At 42.0% G+C, this 13,628-nt stretch overlaps 1 protein-coding gene across 11 annotated transcripts in view; it reads right to left on the bottom strand.

The window, feature by feature from the left end:
- Positions 1-9,879: 9,879 nt before the first annotated feature.
- Positions 9,880-13,628, bottom strand: part of ppargc1a (peroxisome proliferator-activated receptor gamma, coactivator 1 alpha) — a 248,124-nt gene continuing 244,375 nt past the window's right edge. For all 11 annotated transcript variants that reach the window (XM_076724433.1, XM_076724427.1, XM_076724432.1 and 8 more), the window contains 2 exons: positions 13,393-13,544; positions 9,880-10,940 (listed from right to left, as the gene is read on the bottom strand). In XM_076724433.1, coding sequence (XP_076580548.1) covers positions 10,837-10,940; positions 13,393-13,544 — 256 coding nt within the window. In that variant the 3' untranslated portion in view covers positions 9,880-10,836. The remainder of the gene's footprint in view (positions 10,941-13,392; positions 13,545-13,628) is intronic.

Consider the following 13,628-nt stretch of genomic DNA (forward strand, 5'->3'; position numbering starts at 1 on the left):
TAGCCCTGTTTGAGGCTACCCACTGTGGCAAAATCACATAAATGCAGAATTTACTTAAAGGTCTTGATCATGGAGGGGCTTCCAGCTTCGGCGTGAGATAAGACATCATCTTGCTCCTGGATATTTGCAAGTTAAATGTGAAATTATGAAGGGAAAGGATTAGCTACAAGTGTGGAAGAGCGAAGTGAACTTCTCCTGTGCAGATCTGAACAGTGTGTCCCATCAGCTGTGTTGTGTGCATGTGGGCATGTTGCCACTCTCCAATCAACAGTGATTGAGTCCAGGTGCAAGTTTGTCCTTCCAAGTGCTACAGAGCTGAATCGATACCAATTCACCCACCAAATATGTTTCACGCTCACAACGAAACCCTTGAATTACAGTATGTCGCGTTTTAAATCCAAACGGTGTCAAATTCGCAATGCAGACGCAGTGTGCTGCGCTCACATATCTTTCCTGTGCACTGTGTGTCCTGCGTTGTCCTTTAGCACTGAATGCTAGATCCTGTTGTCCTTGTATCATGTGTCAGCATTCAGCAGAGTGTGTGCTTGGCTGCACCAGTGTCACCCAGAACAAGTCCTGCATGCTATTATACTTTTGTATCATTGTGCTAAAAGTAAATATAAGCAAGCCTCAGTCAGCGCTTTTTAATAAAAAGGCACTTCCTGGAAGAGGGATGTGACCAGAACTGTTTTGAGATGACCAAAAGCATTAGAAACAAATTACTCACAGCTATATTAGAATATTGCCTGTGTATTGCCACTTTCCATGTACTGACAAACATCTAATCCATGGACATCTCCTGTAGCTCTGTGCAGTGTAATTGCGCCTCATCTAACATGACGAAGTGGCTTGTCACATTTAAAAATGAGCATTCATGAAATGTGAAGACTTCCCACAAACTTCCCTTTGTCCTACAACTTATTGCCCTGTCTCTCTTTAACAAGAAGCAGGCGTGCTTGAATGGAAGAATGGTTCTGTCCTTCACACTGTCTGATTTGCTTAGGAAAGGCGCTCACGTCTAATACTAATCTGAACGACAGCAGTGGAAATCTTGGCTCAGTTTCAGAGGCTAGATTGGGCCTGGCCCAATGACCTTCTCTGAGAGAACATGGAAAGTTTGCCGGCTCAATATGTCACAGCCAGCATGAGCTTAGAAAGAGAACAAGAAAGGAGTGATTAAATGGGTTAGATCCGTGGCTGGCTTTAGTAGATGTCAGGAGGAGTGCAGCTCTAGTTGTACTATGAGATTATCGAAAATTGTATCAGGCTGAAACTCTCTCATCAAGTATGCATCCAACTTTATAGAGCAGAGAGTCAAGAGAGAAAAAGTATAAGAGAGTATTTCTAATTCCAAAAATATATCCCTCCTCATTTTTTTGAGGATGATTGAGCATTGTTTTCTGTATTCAGCTCTGGAGTTCAGTTCAATCTGCATGAGTGCAACAAGTCTAACACATCGGCGGCGATCAATAAAGCCAGCCCAGCATTATAATAAATGACAAAGCTATCATTCTGTTAGGAGCCAGACTTAAGAAATTCTCTTTCAGGCACCCCGCTGGATAAGAGCAGATCCCATCCACTGAAAATAAGGGCTTCACTGACATAAACAACTGATAATTCAGAAATTGGACATTTCTTAAGGCATAATTATAACAACTGAAGTAAGTTTAAAGCAAATTAGCCTCACAGGAAGTTGAAACAAAGTGTTAAAACGGGGTTAATTGAATTGTAAGCCTTGTCACAGAAGATTACCAAGTCCAAGAAACACCACTTTAATTGCGTTATTACCATGTGGATTAAGGCATGGGGTATTTTTGCCCAGTAATTATAGCTTGGCTGTCCGTGCATTTTAATGCACTTTAGTCAGGATGATTCGGGCTGAGATTTTTGACAGTCCAAACAGAGGAAAGTTCCATTACAGAATGTGTCTGTAATGCTTTGGGATAACACTGGCATTTCAGCTGTAATGGTGCCCACAAAATAAGGATTAAAAGGATACATGGTGATAATGAGTAATTAATTTGACAGGACATCGCCTTGATTTGATGCTATTTATGTATCAGAGGAGAGAATCGGAGGCTCTAAAATCAAAGAGACTCAGCGTGCTGTGGTCATTTCATGTCAGCCGCAGATGCTCTGCAGCATTTATCTCTACTTCTCCTTTAACAGCACTTTCAAATGTAATAAAAAATCCTCAATCATTCCTCAGCAGCCAGATATTCTGTGGGTTACAAGACTAGCATGCGAGTGACATGGCTCTGTGGAAATATCTGAACAGCTATTGGGTAGATTACCATGAAATTTGATACAAATATCCATGGTGCTCAGATGATGAATGCTAATGACTTTTGGTTATCACCTGACTTTATCTAGCGCTTTAATTTCAACATTTTGATTGCAACACCTGCAAAAATGATGGCTTCTTCAGCCTCAGCTGTATTGAGTGTTTTGTGCTAACTGGCACATGTTAGCATGCTAATATGCAAGATTAAGATGGTAAATGTACCTGATAAACACCAGCATGTTAATATTGTCATTGTGAGCTTGTTAAAATGTTGATGCTAGCATTTAGCTCAAAGCACCACTGTGCCTAATGCAGCATTCAAGCAGAGTAGGAAAAATTTGTTTCCCACAGGGCAAATTCACCTGAAAGCCCTTCAAGTCAGTACAACAACAACCTCATTTATTGTATTGCATTTTGCTCACATGTAATTTACAATATGGTATCAGCATGCAGAAGGACCTAGATCAGTTAGAAAAGTAATTAATTAGAATTAACGCTGATAGCAAGTCAGGTAAAGCAATATTTCAGTGGTTTTTGGGAATGTACTGGTGCAGCAGCCAAGTCCAAAAATCATTTTGTAATACATCTTCTTTGGAGCGTCCATGTTTTCACATGACAACTTAAAAGCCCATGAACACACCTAATTTTGGAGAACATCTTCATAACTCCGGAAATGGGACAATCTGAGGAGCATGTGAATGCTCTATTAGGACAGCCTCACAGAGCTGTTAGCATGGCTGTCGACTCTCAGACTTGTTCACTGACACAAACACCTTTCCGGACTCTTTCATGTGAACCTTGTTTTGCTGCCGTAGGGACTGATAAAGATCGTCATTATTTTTCAGATCGACAGAGAAGCTGAGGTGTTTAAATGAAGGGTTGACATCACTGAACATGTATCTGTTCTTTGAAATGCTAAGGAGCACAGACGACGTCAAACCTCTTCTTCTGATACTTTATTGATCTCCCGTTGCTATCCACTTTCTACGTGCCATATGTTGGTCTGATCACAAGAACAGCGACACAGTGGCCTCTTTGGAGCTGCTGGGAATTCTGTCTGTTGCTCAAGGGCACTACAGGACAGATGTTTCCAGACACTGGAATTTGATCATGGCCCTCCAATTAAGCAGCGGTCTCCCTACTTTCTTGTACTTCTCACATTCATGATTTCAACAGCCAGGGAACCCAGGACGGTTACAGAATATCATTAGCCTAATGGACGGGAGCGCAGGATGGCAAGAATGAATGATTGCATTACAGAGCCATTTGCTGCAGACTGTACATTGACATAAATAGTGCAAACCAACAATAACTGTCCATGTGCCCATTCTACTGTATTGTGATAGCTCACTGTGAGATACATGGGTTCAAGCTGGGGTCTGAGAGAGCGGGAGCGATGCTCGCGATGGCCCTTGTGTCAAAGTGAGTGGGTTTGGTGGGGGCTAAGTAGCTGGGAACTGGATTTAGACACAACTCCGTGATCCGCCAGGACCACTCTGGAAAAAAATACGAGCAGATAAGAAAGAGAGAGAGAGAGACAGTGAGAGAGAATACACAGAGAGGGAGAGAGCACTCAGCTTTTCTTTCTTTCCAAGCCATCTTGTCAAGAATGCTTGAATGGAGCCATTATGAAGCCCAGATCCAACTAGTATGGGACAGTTTAAATAACAAGAATAAAAAAAAGACAGCTAGCATTATTCTTTCTCAAGCAGTGGTTTCCAAACTGGGGGTTGGGATGCCCATGAGTGGTCATGAAATGAGTTTAAGGGGTCATGAGATAATTTCTAGGGTGGGAAATAAGGAAAGATTAAATTCTGCAACACATAATTCTGATTATTTTTGGGACTTTTCAATAATCTTTGTGCTTGTTCCTGTGAAATACTGTCTGGTTTTACCTCCTCGGGCCTCTGAAAGTGATTAAAATGAAATGTAAATGTCTGAGAGGAGGAAATAACTCCTCAATAAAACTAACAACTCAGACACTGCTTCATCTCAAGAGGTCACAGCAAAAAAGGCTGAGACCCACTGATCTAAAGAAGGATGGCAATGGTGAAGTACTGAAGAGGTGTTTACATCTGCATACGCTGAAGCTGAAGTCACTTAGTAATTCAGATCTCATCCTACTTTGTATGTGCAATACTTTATGCTCTTAATCCAGTCTCTAACAGACTGTAAATGACCCATTTGTATGAGGGAAATAAGCATATTTGATTTGTCAGTATTTTGAATGAAGTCATTAAGTACTGAAGTCATGGAAATTATGCTAATTGTTATTGATGCTACCCCATGATTGCCAAATAATAACCGATGATATGCTGCTCACATCATCACATTTACATGTTGCTCTCCACCATCGGCTCGTTAGCGGCGGTGCTGCGACGCCGGGCCTATGCGGATCCACTCTCACCACCTGCACACTTGCAGTTTGCGAACGGGGGGACGGAGTGTCTGCAAGGTGCCATCAGAGCTCGAGTCCAAAGAGCACCGTCACAGCCTTGTCACGTCGAGTCAGTCCCGCTTCGTCTCTTTCCTCTCTCCGTTTTCCTTTTTTCGGTCAGGTGATGCGCGCACGGAAAAAGCCCGGCCGTCTGCATCCGGAGCCCTAACGCTCTCTGTCAGCTGGCTGTCCCTGCGGTCACAGTGGAGATTTGTCTTTCTGCTGACGTCCCTTCTGTGTGGCAGGGAGTTGCCAGCCCCAGCATTCTTAAAGGCCTGCCGTGGCCTCGAGGCACAGGAAGCAGGTAAACGTAGGTACGTCAAGGCAACACAGATCGGTTAGCAAATGATCAAAAGGCCAAATTACCAAATGATTGCCATCTGGATCTGATTCCTATGCTAATCCATCAACAAAATCTATATGCACACTCACACACACACACACTACAGATACCAAAACACTGGAATCTTGTAGGTTTCCCTTTTTTGTTGTTCTAATTAATACGGCACGTCTTGGGCACACTTGAGGTAATTAACATTGTTTTTTGCCAGCAACACACAGCAGATGGTGATTGAAAATAGAGGGATGAGTCGCTCAATCAACCACCATTTGTCTGTAGCCATTAATTATCTAGCGAAGAATACATTTAGTCCCCAAAGTTGATAGTTTGGGGGGAAGAAGAATACTGTCCTTCTGTTCCTCATTACTCTTTAACAGCAGAAACTGCTGAAACTAGAATGCCGAATAGGGAGACTGCGATTTTAATAGCACAGTCATTATCTCCTCCCATAAGGTGGCATACGATGGAAGGCTTGTCGGGAAAAAAAAAATGGCGCTAACAAATAAGCGGTTCAATAAACGGCAGTCAGGCAGCATCTAGAGGTCCATTCTGCTCTGATCCATCAAAGACCACTTTCAGAAATGATGGGGACAAAATGCAGCTTCATTCAGAATGATGGGTTCGGGAACCGCCGCAGGACATGTTTATTTTCCTTCTGATCAAATGAAAGCCAATGTGTCAGGTGACCACTTTGTACGTGCAATCTGTTGGAATATCAGCCTCTCGCCTGCAGCTAGGACAATCATATCGTGACGGTTAAAAGATTTCCCCTCTTCCTCCAGTTCGGGCAAAATCTTGTTTGTTTTGCCTCATGAATTCTGCCTGGCAACACATTGGTATTACTCAGCTTAAATGGAATTCTCTAAAAATAAGAGGGACAGGGGGAGAGAGAGAGGGCAGGAGAGAGGCAGAAAGGGAAGAGGAGTTTGGGGGATTCAGCAAAGAGAAACCTTGAAGGGACACTGGAGGCAAGAACTCAGCGACATAGCATCACATCCTGGCATCACTTCTTTGATGCTATTTTGTCATCGCCAACAGCTCCCTAATCCAACGTCTATGACACCCTATAATCTTGTTTTTATTCTCTCTGCCAGCCTTGTAGTCAGAGATAATCAGTGTCACCTAACTTTAATTATTGTGATAGAATCAAGATAAATGTTGTTGCTTCAATGTCACTCGTTCTCCATTGATACAGAAGGGAAATTTGTGCTCTCGATATAGCTTGTGCTATGTTGAGAATTTAAAAGGAGAGAGTTCTTGATGGTAAATTACCAGTAGGATTGCTCATGTTCCACCCCACAGGCTTTAATTAACTAGTCTCAGGTAGTCTAATCTTATTATCGAAGACTGCTTTCTCCACACCTTAACCTGCTTACATGACACTGAGACAGGCGGTCGGAGGATAAAAGCGCTGCCAAAATTGTGCAGGGTTATCGTTTTCAAGTTGCTCTCCACCGCTTCGGCCACAAAATACTCACCGTTTACACATTCTTGGCACATAGCTGGAAACAAAGGCTGAATAGTAAGTGCCATTTTCAGGGTTTCAACAGCATCCGACACAGCAGCCACAGCTAGATGCCAAATAAAATACAGAGCTACACAACTCAGCGGCAACATCTCAGTGTTTGTCCCACAGAGAGCCCAGCCCCATCAAACCCCATTATCTCCAAGGCTACCACTTACTTCCAACTGGAGTAGAGATAGCTGCTTATCTGCTGGTTAATAATAAAAAAGACACATAACAGATAAAAAAGCCATCCTATCGTGATGGAAAGAGAGAGGTGGGAGAGAAAAAGCCGACGGGGAGCAGAGAGATTTCCAGGGACAGTTTCATTCTGTGGAAAGGGCAAGCAGAAGGAGACCTCCCGCTGTAATGCGGCAGCCAAGCCGAAATGAAAGCCAGCCGCTCTCTTCTCCGGGGCTAAACAGCGGCCTTAATAAAAAACACAATCAGACCCCCAACCTTAAAGTTTAATGCACATTCTTCCCATATTTCTCTTTGCACCAGTAAAAAGAAGGACATGGTGGAAGCTCCCAGTGTGATCCCAGCTCCCAGGCTAAGATGTGCGTGCGTTAAAGAAAAAGAGGGGGTTGTTATAATCATAATGAAGCCCCATCGAATATCAAGCACACCATCAACTCACTATAGCTCTCCATCGTGTTAATGAAATTGTTCCCCCCAACTTTTTAATTAACTTGCAGACTCATGGTGTGGAGTCAAGTTGTGGACACAGACAAAGACTACAGTGTTCTCTCCCAGGTGATATGAATATCAAAGAGGGAAGTTGCTCTGAATTAAGCTGAGTTTCTTTATTAGGGGAGAAACTTCAGAGAGAGACAGATGTGCTGAGGATGGGCTTGTGTCATTTCTCCTGCGTCAGTCAGCTTTCATTCGGCACTTTGATATATAAGCGCGGGGGGGGTGGGGGGGGGTGGGATGAATTTATTGTGAATTTACAGCGTGCATTGTTTTCTGAACTTTTAAATCTTCCCTTTAAAAAAAACTTCAAGGTGGTCTCCTTGATAGTAATCAGAGAGAGCACAAATCATAATCATTCCACAGCGCTGACTGAAAGTGGTACAACAGTGCTTGATGAAGGAACATTCATCACAAGGAAAGGGAGATAATAGGGAAGCCACTAAAAGAAAGGAAGTTTTTTTTTTTTTTTTTTCAAACACATTTCCCTTTATTGGCATGGTGAGGCTGATGAGAATTGCACATAAAAAATGAAATTCACAAGAAAGTCGTACAATAGGTAGAACCACAAAGGCATTGGTAAGGACTTGGCAGAAGGCAACGTGGATAGGACACAAACAGGTAACAACCCACAGCGAACCCCCCCCCCCCCCAAACACACACACACACACACACGCACACACACATACGCACACCTCCAGAAACACACACATGCCTGCCTAAAATCACAAACTCACACATACATACATACGTTTGCTCATACACATATTGTCCTTCCAAAAGAAACATGATTACCCAACAAACGTTTAAGCAGTGGCAAAGTCCTCAATAGGTCACATTATTAAAAAGTCCGCCACGGTTGAAATTTGAACCATAAGGTGTTATAATATATTGCTACTCTAGGCAATTTACAAAGCATTTTTTTTTTATTATTATTATTATTACAATGATTAAAGCCACATCTATCAAATGGGACACGACACCATTACCCAAACGCTATACAGACAGCAAAAAAGTAAAACAATGTTAAAACACAGGTAAAGGGTTTTTTTCAAGTCCGTCCCTCGCCCAATTTTTGCCTCTTTGCATCATAAAAATTAGCCGTTTCTTGTCTCCACAGTCAAACTCCATGAAAGGAAGCCTGTGATCAGCAAAGCTTTCATACAAATGATTTTTCCTTCCTGTGATGGAAGCTGGTTCTCTCATTACTTGGCTCGCAGTAGAAACGGGATATTAATTGAACCAGAAACCGCAAGGTTACCTTTTATGTCATGTCGACGGCGCTGTGATATCTGGACTGTGAGTTGGAGGGGGTGGGTGGAGGGGCGGGGTGGTGAAAGTGGTGCGGCATGCGAATACATTGTTGAGTAGTTTTCTCTAGGCTTATAGAATGTCATTTAAAATCTGCCAGTTAAGACAGCTGAGAGGCAGATATCCAAAGTGGTATATGCTTTGCCGACTGTCATCCTGTAATAGCCATGCACTACACAACAAACAGTTTCAACTGGACACATTTTACACACAGGGTGGAAGTTAAGAGTCAGTCACGTTTGCACAGATGTCACAAGGTAATGCGTGCATTACAATCACATAGACTCAATTACATCTTAAAGGGAAGAGCAGGAGGTGGGAGCGGGCACAATCAAGTGTTTACCGCACAGGGTAATGTCACGGTGATGAAATGCCAAGATCCTGGAATGGAGTCATCCTAGCTACCAGCGACTGGGTAATGGGTCAAGTCCAAAAATCACACAACAATAGGAGCTAAAATACAACTCTGAAAAATAATTTATTGCTTTTTATATAGTTTTTTCTTTCATTTATATTATTATCATTGTTATTATTATTATTATTATTATTAATCATCTTGTAATTATTGTGAATAATATTAGTAGTATCATCATTGTGTATATATATATATATATATATATATATATACACACACATACATATATATATATATATATGTATTGTACATCAAATACAAGATCTTTAAAAAATTCAGGAAAAGGAAATTGTAAACTTTTGTTTGGCATTCACATAATCAAGCGTGAGTGGAGTGATGACAACACGTGTTTACAGTGGTACAACGAAATTCCTGCAAAATCATTTTATTGCTTCATGTTCTGCTTGTGTGCGGAAAGAAAAACAAGGCGACATGCTGCAGGTCGGACCGATCGTGGCGACAGAAATCATTAAAATGATGAGGGGCTGACTGCTGGAGTGATTCGCTGAATGTTTTGATTGTTCTGGAAAGGCATAGAAGGTAATATTATCCCCACCGAACCATTTATTGTACACCCTGTCTAGTGATTGTAAGTTAAATAACACAAATCGAAGGACAACATATACAGTCAATAAATTTCATGAGGTACGCCATGTGAAATGGAGCCCATAAATATTCTTGATTCAAATATTAAAATAAATAGATAAATATGTGTTTGTACTGATTGAAAAGATCTGAATGCGGTATTCTCTTTCACTGAAGGTAATCAAAACGAGAACCATACAAAGCAATAAAATCAAATCGAGTTTTATATATATATACTATATATGTATATATACTGATTGCTTCAGAAATAATTAATAAAAAAATGGGGTACCTTTTTTTTTTTACAATCATGAAAAACACGTTAAAAATGCATTTTACACTGGTTGTATAAGCAAAAACACTGATTGAGAAACTTTATAAACAGATAAAACTATACATGGTTGACTGTTTTTTTTTTTTTTTCCCCAACAAAATAACTTAAAAAAGGACGTTTGTTCACATGCTCCCTCAAAATGAGCAATCGGACACATCTTTTTTTGTCTTTTTTTTTTTACAATCATATCATGTCTTTTAAACATCATGTAGGTGTACAATATGTTTTACAGTATTGTAATTACTACAGATCGACATTCTGAATTAAGAAATTTTCTCCTCATCTTTAAAAAAGGCTGCATTTTACAGTGCATAGCTGTAACAAATAAAGAACTTTATCCGATATGTACAGAAAATAAAAATATTCCTTTTTATAGTATTTGTAAATACACGGCTACATTTCTCCTTAAAATGTAGACAACAATGTTACCTTGAGAATTTTACCTCCAAGATACAATTCCCTATACTCTTGCGTGTAATGTAACACTAGATCCAAACACCAGATTTGAAGGGAAAACAGAAAGACAGAAAAATCAACAGCAAAAGAAAACAAATCTGGCTGAACAAGCTGCATGTTTTCACTCCCAAAGAATTGTGGGTATTGTAGTGCTTGGAGAAAATGAAAGTTTTCCTTTTCTTCTTTCACTGATGGTTGTACAGCAGTAGGGTGCACCAAACCTGTGCACCAGGTTCTGAGGGTTCACTGGCTTTCCCAGAATGCATTGTCTCTTCCCAGCTCTTCAGCAGCTATGTTCATGTAAACTTTATTTTTGATATATTCATTTATATTGATATAGGTCTATAGACTTATTCTTATATACTCTACGACATAGAGTGTAAAACTTCTGGTAGTCTCGTCGTCAAAGGAGCGAGAAACAACAGTGAGGTATCAGAAGTCCCTCTTTGTGACAAACAGCAGGTGCCACTGAACTGGTTACCTTCTCAGGCTGCGCTGGGCCTCCCTCAGCAAGCTGTCAAAATCCATGGAGTCATACTTGCTTTTTGTGGAGGCTGGATCAAAGTCGTCCGAATGGGAGTCTGAAAGGGGCGAGAAAGGATTGTGGTCAGTGTTGAGCGGAGCGGGGCTTCTTTGAAAATGCACATAAAGCAAGAGGTTCACTTAAGCCTTCCCAGGAAACATCCACAGTATATTCTGCCTTCACAGCGTTGCAGCTTGGTCATGTTTTAATCTCTTTCGCTGTTGAGCGTTAACGTTTTCTGATCTACATCATTGAAAATTTGACAAAATATGCAGGATAATTCGTACAATCGGTTATATGCTGCGTGATTTCTTGGCTGGTCACAATAAATCTATAACTGCATGTTTACATTAACAACCTGCGACCAAAGACTTTGTGGAAAAAGTGCCTGTTTTCCACACTAAGGCAACAGATGTCCTTCTGCCTATCCATCTCTCCTCTGTCCTATTTTTCCTGATCAACCTGATAATACATAAAGAGTATCTTATCTCTGCCAACAGACAGCTTCACAAATGGGGCCCCCAAAGGGCCCAGCAGCACACTCGGAGAGCTTTGAGAAATGGGTATGACCATGGCAGCTGGAAGACGCCAGTCGTGATCTAATGCAATGGCCAAGGGCTGCATTGTGTCACACTGTGCACCTTGAGGGATGAAAAATACCCCTGTGCTCTACTTAAAACTAATGGACAGTGTCTCTGAAAACTAAAAAAAAAAGAAGAAAAAAAAAAAAAAGAAGTGAGCGCCTATGAGACGGAGAAGATGGGGAGAGGTTTGGATACCACCCTATTATACGAGTCTCCCCTCCTCTCAATCGCTTTATCCCAGCTATCAGGACGGAGACGACCAAAATAGTCTGTTCCTGACAACGAGGCGGTCGAATGAAGGCCTTTCCATTTCAGTAGACTGATTAGCCAATCTCGGCATAATGTCTATCCTCAAGGCTTTGGGATTAGCAACTGTTTCTCTGTGTGTCAATTTCTCATCATGTCCTCTCTTTAAAAGCTGATGGCTTCAAGCATGTGCTTTGAAAATGTATAGTAACCACTGCATTTATTGAGGAAAGTGCTCCTTTTCTCTGTAGAGACCCATTGACCCTCTTGTGGCAGTGCATTATACCTCCTTGACCTCACATTTTGCTGGGAAATAAATATCAAAGAAAAACTGGCTGCAGATGCAAGGGTCGCTTCGGGGTGTATCATATCATAACCTTCAGGATAATATCTGTATTTTTTAATACGATTTTAAAAAATCATGTCATGATGACGGCAATATTCCGACTTGTTCGTCATGATGTGATAACGCTCCGCGAGCATGGCTGAACGTGAAACATTGTGATGTTATTTTAGGACCATATTGTCCACCTCTAGACTCAATACCTATCATACATATGCCGTCAACAACCATAGGAGATGATATCCTGTGGCTGTGTAACACATCATAATGCGCCGCCTTTCGCTGAACTTTTAACACGGCTGCTCAATTATCACCGCCTAACAACTGCAACTTCACGTCAAAAGTGGGGCATCATGCCAGAGAAAAAGGCCTTGATTTCATTGATATCATGCATTATTTATCAAATGCGTCATTCAACCCTCAGCTGCATCCACGTGAGTCAAGATTTCTGAGGTTTATGGATCGGATCGCGGTGGAAGCTACGGACTTACATCCTCTGCATGCATGCATGCATGTTGACTCCGAGGAATCACTTGCGTCAGATGAATTCTGCTACAGCGCAGGCTGCCACAAAACTCTGACTGAGGTATGCATAAGTAGGAATAAGTACATATGCTCACACAGTGGCCCCTCCCTGTCCATGGGCCCCTACATGCCACATCAAGGCTGCACCTCCTTTTAGAGCCTCAACAGCTCGCAACAGATGGAACCTCACTGCAGAGGGAGGAAGGGGTTGCTGGGACCTAAACTTGTCCCCACCTTCCACGTCCTCACCTTGTCCCCTTTCTCCTCTTCTCCTTCTCTTCTGCGTCTTTTTCTCCTCCTAATTTCATCGCTACCCCTCCCTCCTCTTCTGCACGCTCTCAAAAGTGATTCCCACACTCACGCACGTGCGTCCGACGGCAGCTGCATACATGCTTTTAAGTGCCATCTTCCTGCCTAATGTCTTGCGTTTCATTTCAACAAAGCTGAAACAAGCATCCCACGTCCACATGAGTAATGGAGCCTTGTTTTCCTTAAGACGCTACGGCCACAAGGAGGCTGGAAATGGAGCTCTATTCTCAGCATGTTCACAGGCTGACCCCTGAACTCTCTTTGCCCTTTTGAGCCACAGATGCCTCGTGGTCACATTCAGGGCTGCGGGGATTGTTACAAGCACAGAGATGGGTCTCTTTTGATCTGGAAACATCACTCAAGCTTTTTTTTTTTTCTGTCTGATTTTCCCCCTCTTCCTCCTTTTTTTTTTTTTTTTCCTTTCACTGACAGTCCTCCCAGCTACACACATACACTGCATGACTGCGGGGGGCTGATGGAGAGAACAACAAAGCTGCACTTACCCAAGTCTGTGTAATGTGATTTGCAGAACTGCTTTTGCCCGCCAAAGCACAGCTCGAACTGAGGCTCGTTTGACCTGCGTAAGGTGTGTCCGTTCTCAAGGGCGGCAAAGGCGTCACAAGTGTAGCGGTACGTGATGAAGCCAAAATTGTCCCTGGTCAAGAATAGAAAATGATGCGTCAGAGCGGTGCTGTGGGGTAATAATAACTGAACATGGGGCCTTGTCTTAGATGACGAT

Source organism: Chaetodon auriga, chromosome 24 (assembly GCF_051107435.1).
Source record: "Chaetodon auriga isolate fChaAug3 chromosome 24, fChaAug3.hap1, whole genome shotgun sequence".
NCBI classification, from domain to species: domain Eukaryota; kingdom Metazoa; phylum Chordata; class Actinopteri; order Chaetodontiformes; family Chaetodontidae; genus Chaetodon; species Chaetodon auriga.